The sequence below is a fragment of the Rhinatrema bivittatum genome, chromosome 1 (genome assembly GCF_901001135.1).
Source record: "Rhinatrema bivittatum chromosome 1, aRhiBiv1.1, whole genome shotgun sequence".
NCBI classification, from domain to species: domain Eukaryota; kingdom Metazoa; phylum Chordata; class Amphibia; order Gymnophiona; family Rhinatrematidae; genus Rhinatrema; species Rhinatrema bivittatum.
Genome location: NC_042615.1, coordinates 54,243,489 through 54,271,461, shown reverse-complemented (window position 1 = coordinate 54,271,461; position 27,973 = coordinate 54,243,489). Strand labels below are relative to the sequence as shown.

Here is a 27,973-nt window from a genome sequence, read left to right as displayed (position 1 = left end):
AGTCATTCAGGAAACTACTATAAAATCCATCCTGTATCCTGATCCAAGGTGTGCAAGAAAGGCTCCCATATACTGTAGCATTGTAAAGTTGTGGGGTTTTCCACTCCCATTGTCAGGTCTGCAGTTATATGTACCATGGCCATGATTTCAAACATTTTAGATCATCATATCTCAATATCAGGTGGTATCGCATCAAGCTATGAGGGTACAACACTCCGCCAATAGACAAGCCTTGCCCAAAAATGTGTGTGCCCTCCCCATCATCACTCCCTGGGATATCCGATGCAGTAGAGTGAAGCTGCAAATGATGAAACGCTGACTTTTTAATCTCATTTGCTAACATTTGAATAACAGCACCCCAAAATGCCAATATCTGTGCACATTCCCACAAGTGGCTGTTGCGAAAGCAGCCTTTGGCTGATGTTGAGAGCAGGGAGGCGCAGTCACTAGTTCCTGGGAGAGTGTGAGCCCCTGGACCACAGCATGACTCAGGGAGGAGCCCCAAAGCACACTGTGGGAGGTGAGAGCATGCAAGCATGGGCGGAGCAAGAACAAAGCAGGACTGGAACCAAGGCAAGGGACTTCAGAGGAGGAACAAGGCAGGATCAGCCCTCCACTGGACCTACACGCACCAGTGTGATCCAGCAACGCAATGCTTGTCACAAGAGTAGCCCTCCGGCCACTCGGTAGCCCTTCGGACCCGCCGCTTGGGAACGATGAGTGTATGAGGCCAGACTGAAGCTGAGGGCAGGAAGAACAAGACAAGACAGGAACTCAGGTTACTCAGAACGTCTCAGGCAAGGATTCAGACGAAAGTACTGGTTGATAACTGCATCACAGCGTGCCCTACACAGCCGCCCATGGCCAATCGCAGACCACGCTGAACGTGAAGCAGACTCCAGGCGAGGAAGTGGAACATGAAGATTCAGTAGTGGCCTGCACCGGGGCGCACCCTACACAGCCGCCTGTGGCTGGTTGCGGACCACCCTGAAGCAGAGCAGGTTTTGACAAGTCTTAGGCATGGACGAAGCAGGTGCAAGGGACTCCAAAGACTGGGACAGGATTCAAGACTCAGGATTCTCAGAAGCAAGGCATTGAAAACAGAAGTCTCTTGAAGACTTGTGCTGCAGAATAGAAAAAGGCTTTATACCATGAAGCACCCTACACAGCCCCCCACGGGCTGGTCACGGACCACGACGGTGGCACGCCAGGAAAGGTGGACGCAAGGAATCTGGGAACTGATTGCAGAGGCAAAGACGAAGGGACCAGGACCACGGAACAGATAACGAAGGAGCGCCGATGGAGAACAAGACCAGGAACACGGAACAAAGAGCCATCTAAACAAGTGAAGACCACAGAGGACCTTGACCCGAAGAGAAACACAGACAACTGTGGATTCAGGATCAGAAGGCCCCGAGGAACAGGAACTGAGCCCTTTTATAGGGCTGAAGCAGGAAATTAAGAGAGACTGGCTTCCGGTGGGGCCGTGAGTTTTTCCCGCCGCAGACCCTTTAAATATCTTGAAGAGGCATGTGCCGGCGCCTAGAGAGGGGCAGGACCAAGGACAGCATCAGCAGCATCCACGCTGAAGAAAAACAGGCAGAGGCAGCACTAGGCCGCGAAACAAGGGCCTGATGTCGGCAGCTTCCTGCTGCAAGGGAGAGCAGGCTAGCAGCGCCTCCCTGCCGCGAGGAGACTCAGCGGTGGCGGATCTGCCAGCCGTGAAGATGGAGCATCGGCAACTACCTCCAGGCCGTGCCAGGGACGGCGTCAGAGCGACAGTGGCCTGGATGGCAGCGGTGGAGGTAAGAGGCCTGCTCGTGGGATGAGCATACAAGAGTACAGCATCGCTGATTTCAAATAGTGATCAGAACTAATGATATTCATGTTTCACTTGTACAGGGAGAGATTATTGTTCTATGTAGTATACAAAACTATTTCATGGATGAGCACATTTTCAGTGAATTTATACATTAATGTAATACTTGTTCATATACTCCATCGAGATTGACTTGTAAATCACATTGTCAAATTGCTGCTGATGTATTCAATATTGTATGTGTCCAGATTATGAAGAAATTTATATAACTGAGCTAAAGAATGACTTTACCATATATCCTAGCATATACACTGAAGACAGGAGATGCTAACAGTAAAATCTCTGCCAATTGTGGATGCGATATAGCTATGAACTTTTAAATACACAAAATAATCTTTACTCGTAAAGCCCAATGCATGTTGACTATAACCAAACGTGTATTTATGTTTCTTTAGCAAATGTAATTACTCAATAACTTAAGTCTTCCCTGTTGAAGCATGTCTGAAAAAGGTTATGATCAAAACTCGGGGGAAAGCTGGGATTGCTACACAAAATGTAAACAAATGAGAGGCTGTTGCAGAAAGGCCTGGCTTCCCCCAAAGCATCCTCTACGCCAGAGCTTTCCAAACTTTTCATGTTGGTGACACACTTTTTAGACAAACATAATTTCGGGACACAGTAATTCAGTCTACTAGTAAACCAGAAGTTAAAGGTTAAACGAACGAAACATATTTCGACAATTTATGTATGTTTCCTTAAATATATACATAAATAAAATGTTTCACGACACAACCTCTCATGAAAACCTTAAATTTATATTAAAAATATATAATATTCCAAGATTCATGTTATTGTTATAATTTATGAGAAACAATAATAAAACAAATTGTCTGTCCCCCACACACTCATCTCTCTCCTCCCCCCAGCACATGTCTGGCCCCCACACACTCATATCTCTCCCCCTCAAGCACATGTCTGGCCCCCACACACTCATATCTCTCCCCCTCAAGCACATGTCTGACCCCCACACACTCATTTCTCTCCCCCCCAGCACATGTCTGTACCCCACACACTCATATCTCTCCCCCTCAAGCACATGTCTGTACCCCACACACTCATATCTCTCCCCCTCAAGCACATGTCTGTACCCCACACACTCATATCTCTCCCCCTCAAGCACATGTCTGTCCCCCCAGCACATTTGCCCCCCACTCACTCATCTCTCTCCCCCCAGCACATGTCTGGCCTCCACACTCATGTACCTCGTCTTTTTGATTGTTGCCAGTTAAGTGCTTCACTCCCTTCCATGATCACCAGACACTGCTGCTTGCAGTCAGTACTCCTCATGGCCAGGCCTCATCGGCAGCAGCAGCATCCAATGCAAGGATGGCTGGGCTTGTTCCACCCACCAAGCCCCCCAAAAAAACGCGATTGACAGCAAAAATCACCCAATAATAAGCAACCCATAAACTGGAAAAAAAAAGTGAATCTCTAGAAAAAAAAAAGCCCAAACTTGCGTCAGAGTTGACTGGGCTTGCGCGACACACCTGCACACTGCAGGCGACACACTAACATGTCCCGACACACAGTTTGGAAAGCTCTGCTCTACGCATAGAGCTCACCAGCCACCTTATAGATCAATCAATAGGGACCTCTCTTTCCTCTTTGCATGTATCAAGATTTTCAATTCAATAACTTTGACCTTCTAGGTGCACACCCATATAATTATTGTTTTCTAATAGCCAGTCTCCCAAAACATGCATATTACTTGCTAAGTTATAATACTTTATATTAGAGAAACCCAGAACCCCTTCCTCTCTAGGTATCAGTTGAGATCGTGATATCCTAGCTTTTCTCCACAGAAATGGATTACAGAGCACATTGATCTGTCTCAGATCTTTCCTCATGCAATAAAATGGGAGCATTTGCATAATATATAGCAACTTAGGAAGTAAGATCATTGTAATTAACACAACCCTGCCCTACAGCAATAACAGGAATGTCACTCAACTCTTTTTCTTGAATTGTCTGATAATAGGCAGGATCCCTCTGTCTGAACTCCCAAATATCCAAGTGTGTCATCCTTTCCTCACTTATGGAGGAAGTCCCTTCAATTCATTCCAGAGTATCTAGCACATCTGCCACTGTTATCTAAATTTAGCTTAAATCCTGATGCAAGCCATTATTGTTCAAAGACATCTAAAGATATAGAGAGAGAAAGAGCTTGTGACAACAATAAAAAGATTTGCAAGAAGTAAGGTCTTCAGGCTTGTTTCCCCTATTGGAATGCCATGCATTCCCACACTAACATTTAGCAAATAAACCAAAAGATTCTAAAGATTTAATTAAAAAAGGGCAGGCGTTTGCAACCCTGTCTAGTACCCAGCAATAAAGCAAAGCTGTCAGACATATCCATTAGCTATGGCTGGCATCGGAATTTGTGTATAGAATTTATAGCATCTAATATTCGGCCCTGTAAACCATATTTAGGGAGCCATAGTCTTAAAACCTTCCAGAACACCCTATCAAATGCCTTTTCTGCATTACATCCTACCAACATTGGATTTTTCACCTCTCTCTGATGACATACTTTCAAGACCAACATCAGCTTTCTAATGTTCATAGTGGATCACCTTCCCCATATAAACCCCACCTGATCTTTGGATATCGATGCTGGCATTATCTATTTCACCCTATTAGCTATGATTTTGGCATACAATTTAATGTCAACATTGAGAAGTGAAATAGGAGATAGGTTGCAGAGTTCAATGGATCTTTCCCACTCTCAGGTATCACTGTTATATCGCTTCCTCTAAAGCAGAAGGAAGGTGCAAGTACATAGGTAGTGCATTCTTTAAAGATCCTCTCATATGTTCAGCAAGATTCTTATAGAAACCTGCATCAAAGCCATCCGGACCTGGTGCTTTAAGGCTAGTAAGTTCCTTTATCACCAAGTTCTCTTCAAAATGTTTTAAACTGGTTCATTTAAGTTTTGAGCTATATCTGCTGATGCTAGCAGTAGTTGAACTTTCCTCAATAAGTCCTCCCCTCCCCCTTGTTCATTTTTATGCTACTTTATATACTAGTAATCTCTAAACACTCTTTTACACTTAGGATGTGTCCATTCTTTCCCAGTCTTATCATACACAGTTTAAATAAAATTTGAAAGTCCACTGACCCAAAAGTTTGCTACCTGCCTTTCTTCCATACAAACTTCAAAAAATAGACTAACATGTGTCAAGTCCTATTTTATAAGAATTCATTTTGTGCCCAGTTTCCTCCTGTCACTATGGGCTTTCATAACAGATCTCATCAGCTTTTGTATTATCTGATTCAAAAGGTTTTTCTTGTGATTCACATATCCTATTATTTCTCCCTTCATTACTGCTTCGCAAATAGTCCAATTACTGTGCGCTAGCCGCAGTGCATGGCTCAACGTGCAATTGGTCATGCATTTTGGATGCGCGCCCATAACCCCGGATGCAAAAGGGGGGTTAGTGTATCCAAAATGCACATCCAACCGCGCAAGTAGGTAATAGCATTCATCACATGTAAATTCATGCTGTGGCTATTATCTATTGCCCTGATGCAAAAAAAAAAAAAAAAAAAAAAAAAAAAAAGCACTCACTGTGCACATTTTCTCTCACCAAAATTAATGCCTGCCCCAAACAGGTGTTAATTCTGGAGAATCCCAAAGAGTGTAAAAAAAAAAAAAAAAAAAAAAAAGAGTCAGAAAATACTGCTTCTCTGTACTTTCTCAGACTTATTATGGCACTATTAAGTTGGAGAAACTAAAAAAAATTTGAAATGTCCCCAAATAAAAAAAAAAAAAAAGAAAGGGGTGCTGGCAGTTACGTTAGGAAAAGAGATGCTCAACTTTCGAGTGTCCATTTTCCTAACCTGCGGCTGCCAAGAAGGCCCCAGGGCATACAATTTCCCCTAGCGCCTCCTTTTTATTGTAGCAGCCCATTTGCATCAGGCGCCCCAGAGAGGTGGATCAGCATGCACTAAGAGAGCAGGTGCTCAATCATGAGCGCTGGTTTAACGCGTGCCGATATTGCATCAGCCTATAAATAAGAGTGGATTTGACCTAAGCTCTTGATTGCATTCCACGTATGTCTGCCACTTCACTAGGAAAGCAGGAAATTCTTTATCCCGATGTAAGCATACAGGCATTCTCCAGAGATTAGGTGCCCACTCTGTTGAGCCTAGCTCCATTTCTCTCACCACCGAGCAAGGATCTGAAATAATTAAAGCTATTTCCACTTGTTGAACTTTAGGGAAGCACCTGTCAGATAAATAATCAATGTGAGTTTTGGTATTATGAGCTCTTTCCTGATAAACGTAATCTACTGCTGAAAGGTGGCGTGCTCGCCAAATATCCACAAGTTATAAGGTTGTGCATGACTCCACCCCTTCATATTTTTCCAAACCATTTCTTGTACAACTGGGAATTTTATCTAAGTGGATCAACAATACAATTAAGATTCCCCCCCCCTCCCCCCCCCCAAAAAAAATGACAGGATATTTACCCAGGGCTGTTCTCTCAGATACCAAGATAAAAAGGGAATGTACATAAGAATTGGGTGTAGATGCTGATGCAAGAACCACCAGAGAGCCTTGCAGCTCTCCTAACAAAATAATGCATCTCCCTTCCGGATCTATTAAGATTTTGACAATTTAAACGATGGAAATTTTATGGATCAGAACCACCACTCCTCTACTCTTGGTGTTTCCCATAGCCGAGAACACTCGCCCCACCCAATGCTCTCTGAAATGTTGATGTTCCTGTTCCAACATTTGCAGTTAGTATAGCTGTGTTTAAAAAAGGATTGGATATGTTCTTGGTGGAGAAGTCCATTACCTGCTATTAAGTTGACTTAGAAAATAGCCACTGCTGTTATTAGCAACAGTAGTATGGAATAGATTTAGTTTTTGGGTACTTGCCAGGTTCTTATGGCTTGGATTGGCCACTGTTGGAAACAGGATGCTGGGCTTGATCCTTGGTCTGACCCAGTATGGCATGTCCTTATCTCTTGTAACAATGCTATGATAGTTTTAAGGCACTTTAAATGACTAAGAACTTTCTTACGTTTGATGGATGCTCCCAGACCTACCTGATACATTCCATATTGTTTTAAGTAGCATATTATCTTAACCTAAGAATATTTAAATTCCACAAGAGAAACATATTCCTTGAAGAGACCCCACTGTCCCACACCAAGCTTCTGTTGATACCTGCAGACCATAGTTGGGATAAAATCCCAAACATCTAAACCCCCTGAACTGCAGTTCCAATCTGCACCTGTAGTGACTCCATCAGCCATCCCCATCTCCCACCCAAACTCCACTTCCCTAACCTTCCCTACTAAAGCTGAACATTGTGGCTCAAGGCATCCTGAGCAGCAGGTCAATTCTGATGCATTCGGGTGCCACGCCTGTATAAGCACACAAATAAAAAGTAATGAATTAGTAACCCAGCTATAGTGTCAGAACTGTGATCACATCTGCCTGTACAATATTCTGAAAAACAAAATATAACACGCAGTTATACAATTACAGGACAAATGAAAGACAATCCCATTCTCTGGCAGAAGTCAACCAAGAGTGAGACATACCCTGCATCATATACTTCAGTTTTCCATGTCGCATAAATAAATAAATAAATAAATGCAGGGGGGAAAAAAGAAGCAATTTGACATAAAAAATGCTTTCAACTCCTATCTAACTTGAAATTGATAAACACAAGAAACAAAGACTCTTGAAAGTCTTAGCCATCAAAAAAGGAACAATAAAGACAGGCCTAAGTCCAGAGCCCATGTGATAATCACGTAGGGGAGCCCCTTTCTTGTTAGCATAAGTCATTGCCACTTGAGTAGCTTACTGACATTATACTGCAATTCAAAACACAAACAATGCAGTTCAAAAATACATAAGAGTACTATTCGCATGTTTAGGCACCCTCAGGACTCTGGTCTGGCATCTGCTGTGAATTCAGTTTCATTTTCCCTGCATTCCACATTTTTAGCCATGCCAGGAATTGGAATGTAAAGTGAATCTCTCTACACAACAGGTCAGTGCATACGCCACTGAATTATTCTCTCTTTGCAACCACAGTGGCTGAAAAATCTTGAAACATATAAACTTTGTGGCCTTGGTGGGTGATATTTCTATGCTTACGATATGCCTATAGAAGTTGGACTTTATGAGCATAGTTCAGAAGCTTGACAATCACCTCTCTAGGCCTGCTCGCATCCTTTTGTTGCGTCATGATTCTGTAAGTACCCTCAATAAGCCTGCCAATGAAATTGAAGGCCTCTAGTCCTTACAAAAGCCTTGTTTCAATCAAATCTACTAGCTCAGAATCTGCAACATTCTCACCTATTTTCAAGGTCATCAATTTTATCTGCATATTCTGCCATTCATTTCTCTAGCTTCAATATCATATTGCCTCTCAGCGATCTTCTCCAGAATAAAGAGGCCTAATCTATGTAGTTTTTCCTCTAAAGTCGTTCAATTACCCTTTATCATTTTAGTCACCCTTCAAGTTGTGCTATATCTTTTTGTGAGTTTGGAGGGGGTAGAGCGACCAGAACTGCACACACCAAGGATTCATACAGAGGCATTATGATAGTTCACTATCTGCAATCCAATGGGTGGCAGGATCCGAGATGTGGTTTTTCTAAAGGAAGAGGTCCTGTCAAATGAATCAAACAGATTTTTGATTGGGTGACTAGAGAATTAGATAAGGGGTATGCATTTGATCTTGTTTACTTGGATTTCAGCAAAGTTTTTGCTAGAGACCTGCATAGGAGGCTCATGAACAAAATAAGAAGCCTGGGAATGGGTCCCAAGGTGGTGGAATGGATTAAACTGTTCGAGTGACAGATGACAATGTGTATTGGTAAATGGAACCTACTCTGGAGAGAGAAAGTTGATAAGCAGAGTGCCCCAAAGATCAGTTCTGCTTCTGGACTTGTTCAATATATTTATGAGTGATATAATGGAAGGGGTAGAAGGTAAAGTTTGTCTTTTTGCAGATGACACCAAGATCTGCAACAGAGTTGACACACTTAGAGGAGAAGCAATCAAGAAAATGCAAGGAATGGTCAAATGACTGGCAGCAGGGATTCAATGCTAAGAAGTGCAGTCCTGCATTTGTGGATGCAGTAATCCAAAGGAGCCGTACGCCATGGGGGGGGGGGGGGGGGGGTGAAATACGTGTGCACAGACTGAAAGACCTTGACGAAGTAGTGTCCAGTGATCCAAAGGAAGTGAAGCTGAAGCCAGAGGGATGCTGGACTGCATAGAGAGGCAAAACCAGCGGGAAAGGCATTGCCACCTACGGGGTCTTCGGCGAGACCGCATCTGGAGTAGTATTCAATTCTGGAGGGTAGACATTGAGTGGAAGCATTTCAGAGAAAGGCAATCAGAATTGTGTGGCGTCTGCACCAAAAGCCATGCAAAATAAAAAAATAGACCCCTAAATATTTATATCCTGGAGGAGAGGAGAGACAGGGGCTATATGACAGACTTAATACGTTAAAAGGTATAAATCCTGCACAAGAATCAGATGTTTTTCCTGATGGAAAGAAAGCTGTAGAATTAGATCATATCATGGTGCCCACAGTCTTCATGATCACCAATCTTGAGTGATACAGCTCCACAAATTATAAATTACACACCTATAATGAAGCTTCGCCAACTCAAACCAGGGTTCAAATCACTTTACCCTCTGTTGCCTCAGGTACAAAATTAGATTGTAAGCCCTCTAGGGATAGGGAAATACCTACAGTACCTGAATGTAATCCAAAGTGCCAAAAATCAGAATATAGAAGTCGGATAAATAAAATGCTACACTATTGCTATGCCCAGCGTGGTAGCACCTAGCTGTAACAGCAATAGTGTATTTATTGGGCACAGCAATAAAATAACTTTGGCAACGAGAAATACGAGTTTACTTCTTACCCAGGAGTTTAGTTTCCAGTGCTTTCAGAGCAGGCATCTACAGTTGGACAGTACACAGACACTGTGCATCCAACTTTGGAGAACTGTTTGTTACATCTAGCTGAACAAAATGTAAGTGCTCAATCCAAAGAGCAAATTCATGCATCCAAGGCCCTTTTGGCGGAGAATAGCAAGTGAAATAAGAACAAACTCGGGGGAGGGTGCACCTAAAGCTGAACAGGATGCCAAAGTGCATACTGTTTAGCTGAAGGTGCCCACCCCAGAGAGCTTATGCTTTCATTTTACTTGCCAAGCTTGCCAAAATGGCACTGCATGTGAGATTGGTGCTGTGCATCCCAACTTGTGGGCACATTCTCTCATTCAAAGCCATTTTGCCAAATAAAATCAAAGGGTCGGCTCTCTACAGCAGAAAATTACAGCCATTTGAGATGCACAGCACCAAAGTGCATATTGTTCAGCTGGAGGTGCCTTCCCTAGAGAGCTTACCCTTTGATTTCACTTAGCATGCTTTGCCCAATTGCATGCGAGACTGTTCCCAAGTCTGGATGCCCCATGCTGATCTTACACGCTGATCTTATTTTGGTCACAATCTTTCCAACTTAAAGCGCTTCTCCTTACACCTGTTTTAACACACTTTTTAAAAGTATTTCTCTCCATAAGAGGATTTTTTAAAATTTAACTACAATTTTAGCACACGTTTCGAATAGCGCTCTTTCTACATTCCTGTTTGCATCCCATTAGCTTACCACAGGGACCCCTGTTTTTACGAGCATCTTAAGTAAAACCGGTGCTAAAATTTAACTCCAATTTTAGCACAGGTTATACTACAGCAGCTTGTGTGTCCAGCAGCAGTTTTAAATTTAAAAGTTTATATATCGTAATATCAAAATTCAATGCAGGTTACAGTAAACTGTACAAAAGTACAACTACAAAAAAATTAATTTTAATGTAATCGTAAACCGTTTTGATGGCATTGCAGATGTGATGGTATAGAAAAACCAATAAGCTAAACTAATCACAATACAATTAGTCCCTCTTCCCCCCTACTACCCAGCACCAGTTCCACCTGCCTCTGAACCCCCAGCACTAGACCCCCTTCTCTTTCCCTGCCTGCCAAACATCTCTCGCCTCCTCTTTGCCCAGCACCCAATTCCCCCTGCCCACCCCCCCCGGCTTGGCAGAAAAATCACTACTCTCCCTTCCAGAGTTAGACCCTTCTTTCCCCTGCAGCATCTCTGATCCTGACTGTTCTCTTCTCCTTCCTCTCTGTGGGGGGGGGGGGGGGGGGGGGAGCTCAAGGGGGCTCTTAGCGCCTGCTGATGATTGCGGTGGCAAGACCACAAGGAAAGCACACACCATGCACCTCCTGCACGGTTACTTCCACTGCTCTACCTCTTACCCGATTGGCTGCTTGAGTGCATGAGCCATGTCGAAGTGCGCTGTATACACGAGCAAGTCTCTTGGTGGGCAGGCGCACCCTGCTCCATCACGCCCTTTTGCCTCAGGCATGGGGTCCGTCTCCCTAAACAGCAGGAGGGTGCCTTATCCATTAGTGGTTCATATTAACTCACTAAATTCCAAGTTGGCCGGCCAGCTGTGCCTCTCCCGCAGGCCAGCACCTGCCCCCCACCCCTCGTCTTCAATACACCACTGCTAATAAGGAGTTAGGAATCATGCAGAGTCAAAAAAACACAAATTAAACTAGACATCAGGGCCAGCCCAGTGGCCAAGGTGGTAGGAAGCATGGCACAGCAGACCTGTGCTTAGGCTGATGGGGCTGGCAGGACTCTGGGACATATTCAAGCCCAGGAAAGGGGAAAGATTGTAGCTTTTAAAGTAATGGCCCTAGCAGCCATGGGGGCAAAGATAGTTTCAGAAGAGTTCCTACCAGTTCCAAGGGCTTCCCCACCCCCTGTGCTGATGAGGCCTGGGAGGGAGTATAACAATGAGAAACAATAAAGGCGTTAGGGAACAGAATTAGAAGGATGCAAAATGCAGGTTAACACATGAATGGCTCCTAGGTGTTACCAAAACAAATACTGAATATGTTTTTCCACTTCTCGATTTCAAAACCATTGCAATACTCCATACATGCAGTTATGAAACCAAAATGACTTGGTTAAAAGAAGGATAAACCTACGAACAGCCAAGCCTCTATGGCTGGCAGCTTGGATATATCCTTAGCAGTGTAGACCAAATAACTGGACAAACTAGACAGGTCAATTAGTCTTTTTCTTATATCCGATTGCAGGAGTCTACACTCAGATTTACAGATGCACTACCAGAACTGACAATTTAGGTGCAGAGCTGAGCTATCAACCACCTGCAATCATCCTTGTCCTATGTATACTACATAGCACGCCAGCCTTATGACCAGTCCTCTTGCAATCCAAAATTTAAAAGGTCCAGAATCACAAGCAGAGAAATACTGCAGAAAAGAAACAAACAAACAAACCCGCATACACAACACACCCACACAAGTACCAGGGCCAGTGATCAGGTTTGGTTTACCTGTGAGAACCAGAGGTATTTACACCTGTGCCCAGCAGTAGCTTTATAAAAAGAGTTAAAAAAAAAAAAAAAAAGTACCAGGTTGGTGTCAGCAGCCACCTGCACATGCAACTGGAGGTGCACGTTCAAGATGGTTCCAGGTCGGTGATCTGGCCTAAAATCCCAGCACCTGAACCAACCAAGTGTGGGGCTGCCTTGTTTCTTATTAAGTCAACAGATTTGAATTCTCCAAAAGCACCATCCGCAAAAAATAAAATAAAAAAAGGAGCCAGAGCTCGTGGCCAACATACTAGACTTGCATTGACTGAGAAGGTATGAGCCCACAAAGAATTCCGTTCCCCCCCCCCGGAAAACGAGGGCTAGCAAACCTCTTCTGACTGGCCCGGGGGCCAGGAGGCATCCTTACCTTCCACCAGCTCCTCCATGCTGCCGATCCTCCTGCTGCCGTCCACGGTGTAGATGGCTCGGACCCCCTGGGGCAGGTTGACGTTGTCCGACAGGGAGCGGGTGAGCTCCATGAGGAGGGCATCGAAGGACCTGAAGCGCTCGCCGGAGACGGCGTAGACCAAGCCCTTGAAGTAGCGGTCGCCGTTGCGGTAGAAGCGCACCTTCTTGGCGCGCCTCTCCGAGCTGAGGGCCTGCAGCGTGCGGGTGCGGTAGAAGCTGCAGTGGGCGCTGTGCGCCGGGCTCGGCACCAGCCCGTTCCCCCTGGGGGCCGAGCCGGAGGAGCCGGCCGCCCCCCGCCGGGAGGAGGAGCGCCGCTTTCGGTCCCGCTCCTCGAAGTGCTCCAGCTCGATGCTCCGGGAGGTGGCCATGGATGGATGGATGCAGGGTATCGGGGGGGGGGACCTCCTTAAATCTGAAGGCTCGGTGGAAACGAGTCGCCCCCCTCCTCCTCCTCCTCCTCGCCGCCCAGGAAGAGAGCAATTTAAATGCAAATCATCTTTCTTTGTATTCCATTGCAAAACGAAAAAAAAAGGGGGGGGGGGGGGAGGAAGGGGAAATCAGGAATGATTTGTTGCGGTAAAATCAAAATTGGAAGGCTAAGGGGAAAATAGCGCAGAGGGTGCCCGGGTGTCCATCAGCGTTGGCAGGCAGTCCTTGCTTCTCTGTCCCGCACCTGTGCACGCGATCCCTCCCAATGCGAAGCGTGCGGTATATGGGGGGGGGGGGGGGAAGAGCCCACCGTGAACTGGCGATCAGAGCCTCCCGGCCGCCCCCGGTCACTGCCTCCCAGACCGCAGGAGGATTTCGCCAGCGCCCCCACCGCTCCTCTCACTCCAGGCTCTGACCGAAGAGGAAAGCTCGGGGGGGGGGGGGGGCGCCTAGATCCCACCCCCGCCTCCGACCTGCAGCGAGAGCGCCCAGATCCGCCGCCTGCTCGCCCACACACGGCCGAGCTGCTGCAAGGACTGCACGCCAGACCGGGGGCAGGAAGCCCCCAGCGTGCAGCAGGCGCCGACCAGGCTCGTCTTCTGGGGCAGGGGGAAAGCCTGCGACCGGAGCAGCCCAGCAGCTGCAATCGGACCTCCCCGCTCCGCCGCCGTCGCCGATACAGCGGGACGAGGCTCGGAGTCTACGCCTGCGAGCCAAGATGAGCGAGGAGGGGTGTCCCCCCGGGTCCTAGAGAGCCCCGCATCTCGCGCCGTCACAGCCGCCGCAGCCTGTGAAAACAATTGAGCCTTGCTGATGGCTGTAATTAGATTGCTGGCCGGGGTGTTTTCCAATTAAACTAACTTCTGCCAGCCTTCACGTATTCCGGCTGGTAAATCAGACTTGCCCGAAGTAAAATTTGCATCCTGTTTTGCTTGTACCTAGGGTGAAAAGCAAATGCAGTGTAATGTCATGTTGTGACTTCAGAAAGGTTCTCATCTATCCCGAGGCACATCTTCAATAAAGATCCTCCTCCCCCCCCCCCATAACCCATGAAAGGTGAAATATCTTTTATAAATAAAGGTCAAAGTACCCAGCTGGGTCCAGGTCTTAAGGATCAGAGAGGCCAGGCTTTAGGAGTACTAGTTCAAAGAATTCTGTGAATCTCTCAGTAGCCGTTTTTAAATAAAGGATTGGATTGGGGTGGGGTGGGGGACACCTAGAGTTAGCGAGCTTCCTCTTTTAAAGCCACAGCACGAGCAGCAATATTGTTCAATAGATAATCCAATTGCCATTTCCAATACAGAGGCCGATGCAGTAACCGCGGCGCTAAACCAGTGCATAGTTTCTTATTGCACAAGTTTTGGTTTGTTTGTTTGTTTGTTTTTTTAAACTCCTAGTGCAGTGAACTAATGCTATGCTAATGTATCCGGAGTTTTAAAAAGGGTGCAGATTGGAAAATGTTCGTTTAGCTCAGGCCAAACGCACATTTTAACCAAGTAAGGCGCCAAGGGACCAGCTTTAGCCATACGGAGAGCACGTGCAGCCTCATTTTTAATGGCCAAAATGAACGCCTGCCCCGAGCAGGCCTTAATTTTGGAGGTGCCCAAAAAGTGTACAGAAAAGCAGAAAATACTGTGCACAGGTTAGGAATACGGACTCTCTAAAAATGAGCGTCCGTTTTCCTAAGTGGCTGACAGCTACCTCTCCCGGGCGTCCACTATCAAGGATGCACTAGGGGCACACAATTTCCCCTAGTGCCTCCTTTTTACTGTGGCAGCCTATTTGCATTTTGCATTGGGGGCCCGGAGAGAGGTGTATCGGCACGTTAAGGGGGCGGGAACTCAATCGTGAGCGCTCCTTTAACATGTGCCGATATTGCATCGGCCTGCTTATTCCGGCTCTGACCAGGAGTTAAGTTTCCAGCGCTAAAGAAACCTTGGGCCAGTGCACCACTCTGCATCGAGGACTACTGCTTAATCCCCCTCGTTAGCATGAAATTTCCATGCAAGGGCGCTACACTGACCACATATTTTTGAATGCACGTTTTGAGAGTGTCAGACTCCCTCCTTCATCGGCAGTAAGGTTTAAGCTCACGAAATGTGCATTCAAGCGCCAGTAAAACTGTGGGTTCAGCTGAATGCGCCTTATTACCTGGGCCTAAAACTCAGGAATCTCCTTCTTCCTTTCTAATGATTTCACATGTGGGAAGATTCACCACTGATGGGCTGGATCAGTGGGTTATCTCCTGGAGGCACACCAACTGGTCTGCTTTTCAGATTAACTATATCAGGGGTCCCGTGGCCACATTTTATCCAGCCTGTGGCAGCAAAGGAGAAGCAGATTGCATGTGTGGCTGGCGATGGCGGCAGCAGGAGGAGGAGCCACGAGACCCAGGGCTTAATTTGTGGGGGGGAACGAGGTAGAACATAGATCCGGCACTTCCTTTCAGGCTTAAGAGGCAGAGCAGGAGGTGTGTTCTGCTCCATCCCTTCCGCCACAGGCAGCCTGCAGGGAAGAGAAGGAGAGGGGCGGAGCAATATCAGCAGGCGGAAAACAGGCGCCCATGACTGAGCACCCGTTCTCCTAATGCGCGCACCGCAAAGAGCTCTCCGGGGCGCCCGATGCAATATGCAAATGAGCTGCCATGGTTAAAAAGGAGGTACTAGGGGGAAACTGCGCACCCCTAGCACCTCCTCGGCAGCAGGTGCCCAGGAGAGGTGACTGTCAGCTCAATTTTACGAGCACTGCCAACACACTTTTTTTTTTTAATGACATTTTTTTTTGGACAGTTTTAATTTTTCAATTCATCTGAATACCGCCACGATATTAAGTCGGAGAAAGTACAGAGAAGCAGTATTTTCTGCTTTTCTGTACACTTTTCGGGCTCCTCAAAAATTAATGTCTGCTCCAGGACAGGCGTAAATTTTTGAGAATAAAAATGTATGTGTTGGGTGGATATTTTTTTTTTTTTTGGCATGGGGGGAATAGCTAATAGCCTCTTCAAAATGAATTTACATACGATAAGCACTATTAGCTACGCGCTTGATTGGAAGCACATTTTGGATGCACTAACCCCCTTTTTACATTGGGGGTTATGGACGCTCATTCAAAACCCACGTCAAATCAGGCATTGAACCCTGTGCTTCCCGCAGCACTTGGTATTATATCGGCCCGAAAGAGAAGAAAAGAGCCATTCTGCTCTCTAATCCAGCCCCATCTCTCTTGTTTCCCCTCCCCCACCTCCCACTTCTCCTCCTGTATTGCAAGGAACAGAAGGGGAAGAGATGATATTGAAGCAAACACTGCGGCGCAAAGGAACAGACACAAAAAAAGGTTTGAATTAGCACAAGTTTGAAAGATGTGAGCACTAATGCAGATCGTTAGGTCTTCAACCCTGGTCTTGATGAATGGTATTACTGCAAACTTATGCTAATTCAACCCTTTTTTGTGTCTTGTTACTGAGGGCTTCACTTCTGGCAGAATAACCCAGAACGGCGTTCTGCCACCTTTTTCTGGGACCTGAAAAGCGAAGCAGAGCCAGCAGTGGATATCAGTTATGGCTCATCTGAGGAAACAGAACACTCCCAGTGGTTGCATGGATCATTTATGGTCCTTGGCCCTTGGAGGAAGCAGAGCTGCTTACCCTGATACAAGCATCATACACAGAAGACCTATATACCTTACAATTTCATTTTTTATTTAATCACAAAGTATCACAAGCTGTCTAGACAATTAAAATCTATCTCATACATCCCCATAGATTCATCATTCATACCATGTAAAATCATGACCAAATTATCAGGCCGATTCAGTAAAGTCTGCGGGAGAGCGGACGAACGCCCGCTCTCCCAGCGCGCGCACCGGCCACTCGCCAGTGCGCGCGATTCAGTATTCAAATTAGGTGGTGCGGTAGAAACAGGCAAAAGGAGGCGCTAGGGACACTAGCGCGTCCCTAGCGCCTCCTTTTAGCCCGGAGCGGCGGCTGTCAGCGGGTTTGACAGCCGACGCTCAATTTTGCCGGCGCCGGTTCTCGAGCTCGCTGACAGCCACGGGCTCAGAAACCGGATGCCAGCAAAATTGAGCGTCCGGTTTTCGGCCCGACAGCCACCGGCCCATTTTAAATGTTTTTTTCTTTTTTTTTTTAACTTTTTTTACTCTTCGGGACCTTCGACTTAATATGTCCATGATATTAAGTCAGAGGGTGCACAGAAAAGCAGTTTTTATTGCTTTTCTGTGCACTTTCCCGGTACCAGCAGAAACTAGCGCCTACCCAAAGGTAGGCGCTAGTTTCTTAAAGTAAAATGTGCGGCTTGGCTGCACATTTTACTTACTGTATCCCGCGGGCATACCTAATAGGGCCGTCAACATGCATTTGCATGTTGAGTGCGCCGGGAGAGTGGGCATTTGTCCGCTCTCCCGCAGACTTTACTGAATCGGCCTGATAATTTGGTCATCATTTTACATGGTATGAATGATGAATGTATGGGGATGTATGAGATAGATAGATTTTAATTGTCTAGACAGTTTGTGATACTTTGTGATTAAATAAAAAATGAAATTGTAAGGTATATAGGTCTTCTGTGTATGATGCTTGTATCAGGGTAAGCAGCTCTGCTTCCTCCAAGGGCCAAGGACCATAAATGATCCATGCAACCACTGGGAGTGTTCTGTTTCCTCAGATGAGCCATAACTGATATCCACTGCTGGCTCTGCTTCGCTTTTCAAGCCAATACAGTACAGTGCGCTCTGTCGGAGCGCACTGTACTGTATCGGCCTGTATGTATAAATATTCCTAATTAATACTGTACTAAATTTTCAGCATCTCAAAGATTACAATGTATATTATTATTCATCCGCTTGTTATTCTTAATTCCAATATAGATACTTGAAATAATCTTCAGTTATGAGCCAAGTCCAACAAAGATATCTTTGTTTCACCCTCTTTCATGAGGGCTTCCTCAGGGACTAACCCAGAAACATCACTTTCTTCAAATATCAATTTCTTCCAATGGTTTCCCGTATATACACAATGTGATCTCACCAAATATAATCTGTCATTCAAATAACTGAGTATTCAAGTAGCTATCCACAGCAATTCATAACATCCTTACACGTCCACTTCTTCAGGACTTTAATTCAATATGTGTTAGGAGTTAGCAATCTGCTGGAGTTAGCAATCTGTAGTTATTTAGGAGAGTTGTGGGTGGATCCTTGGACCAGTGGCAGATGACCACGCCCCCGGGGGAAGATCCCGAGAGGGACCACCGGTCAGGCTCAGAGTTAGGAGACAGACACTCACCAGTTCTTTTATTAGACAGTATACTGAACCACCAGAGGTGGCAGTAGTGAGCTGGAATGCCAGGCTGGGCTGTAGTGCCTCAGATACTGGAACAGTGATCCCTGGAGGCTGAGCTGTAGAAAAACTAAAATATAGTGAGTAGGCAGGGTATGCAGAGTTCATGGACAGAACCTGATGGTAACACTCACATAATGTCTTATGGAAGCCCAGGAGCTGTAATGTATAGGCCCTCGAGGAGCGAGTACCGGTTCCAGACTGTCACCTGAAAAACAAAGGAAAGAGCGAGGCCCCCGAGGAGCGGGTACCCCTGGTAAGTCCAAGGAGGCAGAGTAGCTTAGGTAGTGTAACCCTTGCTAACTCAATCTGTTAGCAAATTCTAAGACCTTATATATCCGTCGCGGGTGACGTCATCTCAGGGGGACACCCCTGAGGTTCGCGCCATCACTGGTACTTCAGTCGGGGCCGTGCCGCGCACGCGCCCCTACGCCTCCAGGAAACATGGCGGGTTGCAGCGTCTAGCCGGTCCGGGGACGCTGGAGGACTTCGGCAGAAGGACACTGTGGCAACCATTCTTCCCGCGGGCGAAGAGGGAGTCGCCAAAGAGGTAAGGAGGGCGGAGAGAGGGCGTCGGGAACCGATGGACACAACAATATGTTTACCCAGAACTGACGCACTTCATCGGGTTGCGCGCAAAAATGTACGCCCGCGTATTCATCTTAAAATCCAGCCCTTTATTTTTAAAGTATTTCTGTAATAGCAGGTTTTTATCCCTTTCACTGCAGAAAGAAACCAAAAGAGAGCGACATCTATAGAAGCTTCCAAGAAAGAAGTCAAATTAGGAGAGTCCCTTTGCACTATGTCCAGTTCTTCTGTTCCATCTTGAGACCTTATCCTAGATTTAGGAATATAATACATTTTTAAAATATTCTTTTCTTCTATCAAAGAAATAGAGAGTACTTCCTATAGATTTTTTAAAAATAATTCCATAGCAGACAAAAGCCTCGATACTGGAAAATTCAATAGTCTAAGATTTTTTACTCTATTTTCATTTTCCAAATTCTCGTCGGACCGGCTCAACGCTGCAGATCCGCCATGTTACCTGAAGCATAGGGGGCGCGCGCTCCGAGTGAAGTACCAGCAAGGGCGTGAACCTCAGGGGTGTTCCCCTGAGATGATGTCATCCGCGTTAGCGATATCAGGTCTCTGATATCGCTAACAAACTGAGTTAGCAAGGATTCGTTCTAGCTACTCTGCCTCCTTGGACTTACCAGAGGTACCCGTTCCTCGGGGGCCTCGCTCTCTCTTTGCCTTTCAGGTTTACAGAGAGGAACCGGTACTCGCTCCTCGAGGGCCCTCGTTCCTGACTATCTGCTGATTTCTCTTCTGCCTGGAAGCCATCACTGTCTACATCATTGTGAGTTACCATCGCTCTCTCAGAGCTTTCCCTGGAACCAAGTACTCGCTCCTCGAGGCCCTATCCTTTCCAGCTCCTGAGCTCCCTGAGACCAATATGTGAGTGTTGTCATCTAAGTTCTGTTCATGAACTCTGCATACCCTGCCTACTCACTGTCTACAGTTTCTCAACAGCTCAGCCATCCGGGGATCGCTGTTCCAGTATCTGAGGGACTTCAGCCCTGCTGGGCACTTCAGCTCACTACTGCCACCTCTGGTGGTTTCAAGACCTGTTTAATAAAAGAACTATTGTTATTCTTATGTGCACCCTTACAAACTGATGTTTTTTGTTTTGTGATGGTATAATTATACATCCTGTAAAACACTTCAGTTGAATGTTTTTGTTAATGTTCAATAAACTTTAAATTACAAAAAAAAAAAAAAAGAAAAGAAAAGAAAGGCTTTCCATGTAATTTTGAGTTAGTTTTGGTATAACATTTAAAACACACTAAGAGGCCAATGTACTAAAGCGAACTGCTTTTCGCAATCCCAGCTTTGTCTGCAGAAATGGCATGCAAATCCTAATAGAAAAATAATGCATGCAAAATTCAGCCTTCCTTGGCACATCAGCCTCTAAATGTCTTTATTGGTTTTTCTCCTCCAATTCAATTGCTTGGTTACTTGAAAATCTTTGGGATAAAGTGTGGCAGATTAATATATTGGTTCTTTTTTAAGCTATGCATATGTCAAATAACATGTCAGATCAGATCACAAATCTGGAACATCAGGAACATTTGCTTAGCAAATTCTGAGAAAACTCTGTATGTGAATTTTATGCCAAAATAGAAAAATGTGAATAGGGGGAATTTTCCAATTCAAAATCTTCCTGAAAACCAACATCTCTGGTTTGTAGTTTCCAAATCCCTAAAAGGTCAGGGTATGCAGTCAACATGCTAGAAGCAGATAGATGAATTGGGGGATGCTTCTGTTTCAACAAACCATTCAACCAATGGGATTCCTTTTCTTCCAGAGTGGAAAACACTTTTGGGCTCTGCCTTGTGCACTTTAAATTTACAAGAAATCTTTCCTGCCTGAGCAAGGCCACATGGACGCTGGAGTACATTTATTTATTTATTTATTTTTGGTTTTTATATACCGGAAGTTCTTGTATAATATACATATCACTCCGGTTCACAGATAACAGAGATAACTATCGCCGGGATGGCGGTTTACATGGAACATATCGAACAGTTAATCTATTATAAAGTAGAATACAAACTAAGATCTACTAAGAACACATAAATAAAGCAAATAAACATTACAAAATTGCTGTGGGATGGGAGGGTTGTTATTCTTCCTGCTCTTAGCTCTCTGGGAAAGCTTGTAGGAAGAGCCAAGTCTTGAGTTTCACTTTAAACGCGGAATGGCACGGCTCAAGGCAGTGTCACATGTCAGCTGACTCATTACATCATTCTGCAGCAGCCTATCCATGGAGCTTCTAAATTCTAAGCACTTATCTAAATGAAAAAATATCCTCATTCTTATATTTGTCAAGAGGGTCTACCAAGAGGCCTGTGCTCCCTTCACTAAGGGACATGGACGCAACGATTTTATAACGTGATGCAGCGACACACACACACGTTATAAAATCCGATACCTGCGCACACATGCGTGCCCGATTTTGCATCTCTGCGCAGGTACTAACTTGTACATGCAAGGAGGGGGAATGTTTGTAGAGATGCGATGGCGGGACAGGGCCTACCCCAGTTCCCTCCCAGTCCACTCTAATAAAGGAGCAGACTAGGAGGGAACTTCCCTAACCCCCTAACTTCCCTTCCTCCCTTTTCCCCTCTCTGCCCCGACCCCTAGTCCCCACCTAACTATTCTAATATTTTTTTGTTTTTTAACCTACTTCCTCTCTGGAGCTGAAGTAAGTTCCGTGTGCCAGCCAGCTGCTAGTGCACGCTTCACTGGGACAGCACCTAATGGCACTGTCCCGGCCAGACCCTTTTCAAAAACCCGGCACTTCCCGCGCGTACCGGGAGACACGCGTGTGGCCGGGCTGCTCTGAAAATGTGCTCAGCGCAGGCGCACAACCCAGCCATGCACATACCTCCTGGGATTAGTGTTGCGCACCCCATCCAGCGCTTGGCCCTCGCACGGGCCTGCTCACCTCGCTAGCTCCTCTGCAGGTCATGGGTCGGCCTCCCCAGCGGCAGCCGCAAGCTCCTCCAGGCCTCGGCATCCCACGGCGGCGGTCGCCAGGCCTTCCACTGTGCACCAGGCCTCACGCTGGAGTTCGGCGTCCTCTGTGGCATCGGCCATGCCCCTACGCTCATGCACTCAGACTGCCCGGTCTCTTGTAGGGTCAGGGGCAGGTCCTAGCTCTGCAGCACACCCTGATTGAACGTACTATTTAAGGAAGTCCCTGCCTGCACTTCCTTGCCTTGGCAATCGGGTCGGCACTGTAAGTGTACTAGTTTGCCTCCGCGTTCACAGTCTTGTTCCAGCTTTGTTCCAGTCCTGTTCCAGCCTTGTTCCAGCATACCTCCTGTTCCAGCATCTTTCTGTCCCTATCTCCCAGGTAGTACCTTCGGACTGTCTCTCTGGTACTGACCTCTGCCTGCTTCATTGACCATTCTGATCGCTGCCTGGATTCTGACCTTTGCCTGCCTTCGTGACCTCGTCTGACCTCTGGAACCTGACCCCTGCTTTGTTGACTACTTTCGGACTGATTCCTAGTATCTGACTTCTATTTTGGCTGACTTACCTTGGACTGATCCTCAGAACCTGACCCCAGCTGCCATTGACCACGCCTCCTTGATTCTGGCTCTGTTCCTTGCCTTGTCATCGCCTACGCTGTATTGGCCTTCTCTGATACTCCAGGCCTACACTCTAGTGACTGACCGCGTTCCCTTGCTACTGGTGGGCACACCTCTATACTTCCTCTCCGGGAGACCCTGCGAGGCTCACCTACGTCCAAGCGGGCCGGGTCCCCAAGGGCTCCACCCGGGGGGGACAGCGGGCTTCCAGTGGTGAAGCTCCATCTACCCTCTGTCTCCTCCTGTGCTCCGCCCCCTGATGGCAGGTGCTTTCTGGGCCCGACCAGAGAGCCGTTCTACACTGCTCCAGGACAAGGGTCCTCTTCCAAGCGTGACAATTAGCATGACGGCTTTTAAAAATCGGCCCCTTTGTGAGCAGTAAGCCTTATTGTGGATGCAGCAAGCAGTTTTATGCTCACAAAATGTGCGTATGTGAGTGCTGCTTAGTGCCCTCGCATGGAAATTCCATGCTAATGAGAGCATTAATCTGTACTCCCTGGTGCAGAGAGGTGCACAGGTCTAACCCAGGTTTTTCTAATGCTGGAAACTTAACTCCTGTTTAGAGATGGAGTAAAGTTTCCAGCACTGCTGAGCTGGTAGTGAAAACCCTTAAAAGGAGATAAAAACAGAAGTTAAGAACGATATTTATGTTTTTATAATTGTGAGTATGTGCACAAATATATATGTATTAATATTCATGTATTTTATCACAGCCCCTGAGACAGCCACTGGAGAAGTGGCGAAACCCGGCCTGAGTCGGGCATTTTTTGTGTCTCCGCTCCAATAAATGCTTTTAAAGGACATCTGGCATTTATCCTGTTTGTTGATAAAAACAGAAGTCCAGATTTATCAAGCTCCCTTGCCACCACTTAGCTGGAAAAATACTGACTTAGGCTATCTGGCCATGGTTTCACCTCTGCCACGTAGCCAGATAAGTCAGTATTTCTCTGGCTAAACAGCAGCAGAAAACTACAATAATGCTCCACCCCCCTTCCCCAGTTAAAATGTGCATTCGACCTGTGCTGAATGCATATTTTACAGTCAACATGCTTTTTAAAACTCCCGGTGCATTTACATAGCATTAGTTTACTGCATTATTTGTACAATTACCCGGGTAGAGAGTCCATCAAGCTAGGTTGAGAGAACACTGTACAAATCTCATCTTTGGGTGAGTTTCCTCACTCCAAAGGACATCAAATCTTCACAAGCGTGCACTGTTCTGTTCGTATGTCTCACTCTGAATGTCTCTCTCTCTCGTAGGTAGCTTAAAAAACTAACAAATAGTGCAATAAAGCCATGACACACAGCTTAATGCAAATGAAAAAGGTGCAGTTATTTGCTGGCTTTGCAACTTGTGAAGCCAGTCCACTTGGCCAGAAATTTCACCCCTTTTCTAAATTAGCATCACACCATGCATTATGGTGCTTTTCGCATGCGAGAAAATAACCCTCTAAGTTTCAGATCATAAACCTTCTGTTTACTGTTGTGCATGAAAATGTCTGTGTATAACAAAAGGTTTACTGTGATGTATTTGAAAAATATATCCTCCCACATAGCACATTGAAAATCTTGTTTTCTGACTGCTGCTGCAAACGCCTGATCTTTACTGGAATAATTGTATCTCAAATAAACACAATCTAAATCTCAAATCTTTTTTTTATTAAATTGCCTCTTAGCACATACAGTCTGCCTAAATATACTTTAGAAAGATTAGTATAGCAGCTCCTAGTAATGCTTCTGCAGCTGATAAATTGGTTGGCACTGATACCTCTTTCTCATTCCAGATTTTGTCAGTTATAATCACATATTTGCTTATATTACCACTGCCACATGGATATTATCCCACTAGATTTTCATCCGACCAGTTTCTGTTATTTTGCCTGACAGTTTCTGATGATGTGGAGGAATGACATACTAGTTTTTGGTTTTTTTTTTGTTTTGTTTTTTTAACAATCATTGGATAATCAGGGCTCATATCACCCAACTTCACTAGATTTAGAAAAATTTGCAGCAAAAAAGATATTCGCTGAGTTTGAGAAATAGACAGAATTGCATGGTCTCCTTGGGAAAGGCGATTTAAAGACGCCACATATCTCAGAAAAGCAGAATTCAGGGGTCTTCTTTATATTTTAGTTGATGTTGCATTATGTTAAGACATGGTCACAATTTTGTTGATTGCATTGCACATTCTACTAACACGGGAAATATTGCACACTGCTATGTGATCAATTAAGCTGAAACAAGCTTGTCATGAAGTTCGGTATAGAAAAATGTTAAATAAATAAAAATAAATAAAATACATAAATAGGCTCAGGTGCAACATTAGAAAATATTTCTCCAAAGAAAGCGTTGGGGATGCCTGGAACAGCTTCCCAGTGGGGGTGTTGGAGGCAGAAACATAAAAGAATTTAAGAAAGCCTGGAATTAACAGAGGGAGGGTAATTTTTTTTCCAGTTTATTCTTTATTCAATTTTCATTCAAAAAAAAACTTTTAAACAAAAATATACCATAAGTAATATTGATACAATATATCTACCACACAAAAAATAATTGTATACATAAAGAGAAACAACTTGTATCTCAATTACAACCAATAATAAAGGGGGAGAAATCAAAATTTAAATAATCAATCAATATAAACACAAATGAGAGGAGAGAGAGTATAGAATTTCTTTTTAACCATCAATATTACCTTCCACTATATTTTTATCTTGTAAAAACATCTCCAAATGTAATGGGTCTGAGAAACTGAATTTATTTCCTTGAAAGATAACATAACAAATACTAGGATATTTAAAAAAAAACCAAAAAAAAACTGGCACCAATTGCTAGCAACTTTCCTTTCAAGGATAGGAAATGTCTCCTTTTAGCCTGAGTGGCTCTTGAGACATCAGGAAAAATAAATATTCTCTGACCGCAAAAATTAAGATCTTTGTGTTTGAGAAAATCTCTAAACAACCTATCTTTGTCAGACTTATACTGTAGCGATACAAATAAGGTAGCTCTTTTCTGAATAATGTCTATAGATTCTTCTAGGAACGTTGAGACTCCAATAGTTGAAGTCTCCACATTCTCAAGGGAGGGTAATTTTTTAACAGCCCCCACATAGTCTGCGGGCACTTTTTACCCACAACCCTTAGCCAGAATATCTAATTTATAAATCCACCTTGAAAATTTGTGAGTGCGTACATAACGGGCAGTTGCCAGTTACACCTGCTCAGGAGCAGGGTGTAACTTTGCGCGTGCACATTTGTGTGCATGCTTTTGAAAATCAAAGTACATGTATAACAGGGGGGTCAGGTTCTGCTCACGGTGGCTGTATGTTCCTTTCAGTGGAATGGCAATTGTGGCCTCAAAGGTCAACCTGCCAGCAGTGTGAGTCAGAGGTCTCCATCCAGACCTTGCCCCGATGTGTGAGGTTGGTATACTGTAGGTGTGTTAGTGTAGTGTAACCACTCCCCACTGAGAGGGGGGTCTGTGTTTTAACAAAACTCCTGTGCCCATGTGACACAGGGGGAGTCGAGAAGCAGCCTTTTGCTCAGGGCTGAGGGAGTAGGCATCTCTCCTTATGGAGGGCACCTGAGGGGGCCTTATCATTTCACAGGGATGGCCAGTGGGAGTGAGGAGAGGATTCTAAGTCCTGGAGTCCTACAGAAATGGAGCTGGAGGGTTTGAGGAGAGGAAGTTCAGGAGACTGAAGTGTAAAGAGGAGGGGTCCTAAAGAGCTGGGGACAAATGTACTAACATAACAGGTATCAGAGAAAGGACAACCTGCCCGGGAAAATCTGCCAGAGTGAAGTGGGAACCAGAAGGAGAAGAGGATTTCCCTGGAGATTTGATGGACCAGAAGAAGGGCAGACTGCCTGGGAAAGTTCACCAGAATCAGAGACTGGTGCAGCTACAATCAGCCCCAGACTCATAGGAGAGAGAAAGGGACCTTGGAGAAAAGATTACCGCTACCAAACAGTTACTAGGAGGCCCATGGTGAAAAAGTGTACCCGTCCCAAAAAGCTGACCTGTTTTGGGGAAGTAGTGTGGAGAGGTGAATGAGACTATTTTTTGACTTTTTTTTCAGAATTGAGTTACAGTGTGAGCACTACTCTGAAGTGTGCCTAGTTTTGGACTTTTTTTTCCCCCTGCCATCAGTCAGTAAAGATTTTTATTTTGAAGAACAGAGCTGGTGTGGAGATGGGAGTTTTTTGAGTGCTTGAGTGGTATGCAGGAAGAGACCCCGTAAGTACAAACCCCTAAGGGCCCTGAAAAGAGTAAATGCTTTCCCCCTGTGAAGGAACCCCAGGAGGTCATGGGACCTTGCGTGGTCTGTGGCCCTCCCTATGGGCCCCTGTGCCCAGGACTGGAAAGGAACGGGGATTACACATGCATAGGTTCAGTCCCCGTTCTCCAGCTCCACCCCCAGCAACTCCTTGGTTACAAAAGAATGAAGGAAAAGTCAGAGATCGACCGGGGTCTATGGCATTGCACCAGGAAGTAAACTGGGCAGATTAAATGGGCCTCATAGTCAATGCTTCTGAGTTTCTTTTACTCAGATTTTAAGCCTTTATCACAATATGCATGATCCCTTTTGGAAGACGCGGTCACTCCCTTGATGTCACCAATATCTAAACTAGGGCAGAGGAAGCACTGTGATATCAGAACAAACCAAGAGCAAGAAGCCAGTAAAGATTGCCCACACTTCAGTCCTTTGAATGCTTCATTTAAATCTCCTCTCAAACACTTATGTTGCCCTACTCCATTGGAAACAATGGGGAAAAGGGAGAAACATTAAAAAAATCATCATTACCTACTGGGAAATAAGTGACAAGATAAAGCAAAGTAAAGATACTGCTATGCAGGAGATAAGAAAGTGACACATCCTTTAGTAAAGAAGTAACAGATATCCTGTCTCAAATTTCCCTGTGTTATGAGCATCATTGCAAATCAAGGCAGGACATTATTTTAATAAATAACCATCTCATACTCCAAAACAAACAAGCAATAATTGCCACTCAAAGCTCACAGCATAAAACAGAGCAACCAAGCACAGGAAGGGAAGTGGGTCAGGAAAAGGCCTGATCACCACAGAATACACATTTCTAAATGGAAAGATTTTTAGGCTTAAGTAAGCCAATACTGATTGACATAACATCCTACCACCCGCTCTTCATGCATTGTAGGCCCATTCTTCCAAGCAATAATACCAGGTGGAGCAGTCAGCAGTCTGAACTGGTTTGAATTTTGAAAGGCTCCAGCATTGCATCATTTCTGCTGCTATGATAGTTGGCTACT

The 27,973-nt window shown here is 45.2% G+C and overlaps 1 protein-coding gene across 3 annotated transcripts in view; it reads right to left on the bottom strand.

Annotated features, from left to right (window-relative positions):
* DCLK2 (doublecortin like kinase 2) overlaps nt 1-14,177 on the bottom strand; it is a 319,571-nt gene extending 305,394 nt beyond the window's left edge. For 2 of the 3 annotated variants that reach the window (XM_029605030.1, XM_029605114.1), the window contains exon 1: nt 12,705-14,175. In XM_029605030.1, coding sequence (XP_029460890.1) covers nt 12,705-13,113 — 409 coding nt within the window. In that variant the 5' untranslated portion in view covers nt 13,114-14,175. Of the gene's footprint in view, nt 1-12,704 lie in introns of all 3 variants that reach the window. The other variant, XR_003857315.1, reaches the window with a different exon arrangement.
* Between the last annotated feature and the right edge of the window lie 13,796 nt (nt 14,178-27,973).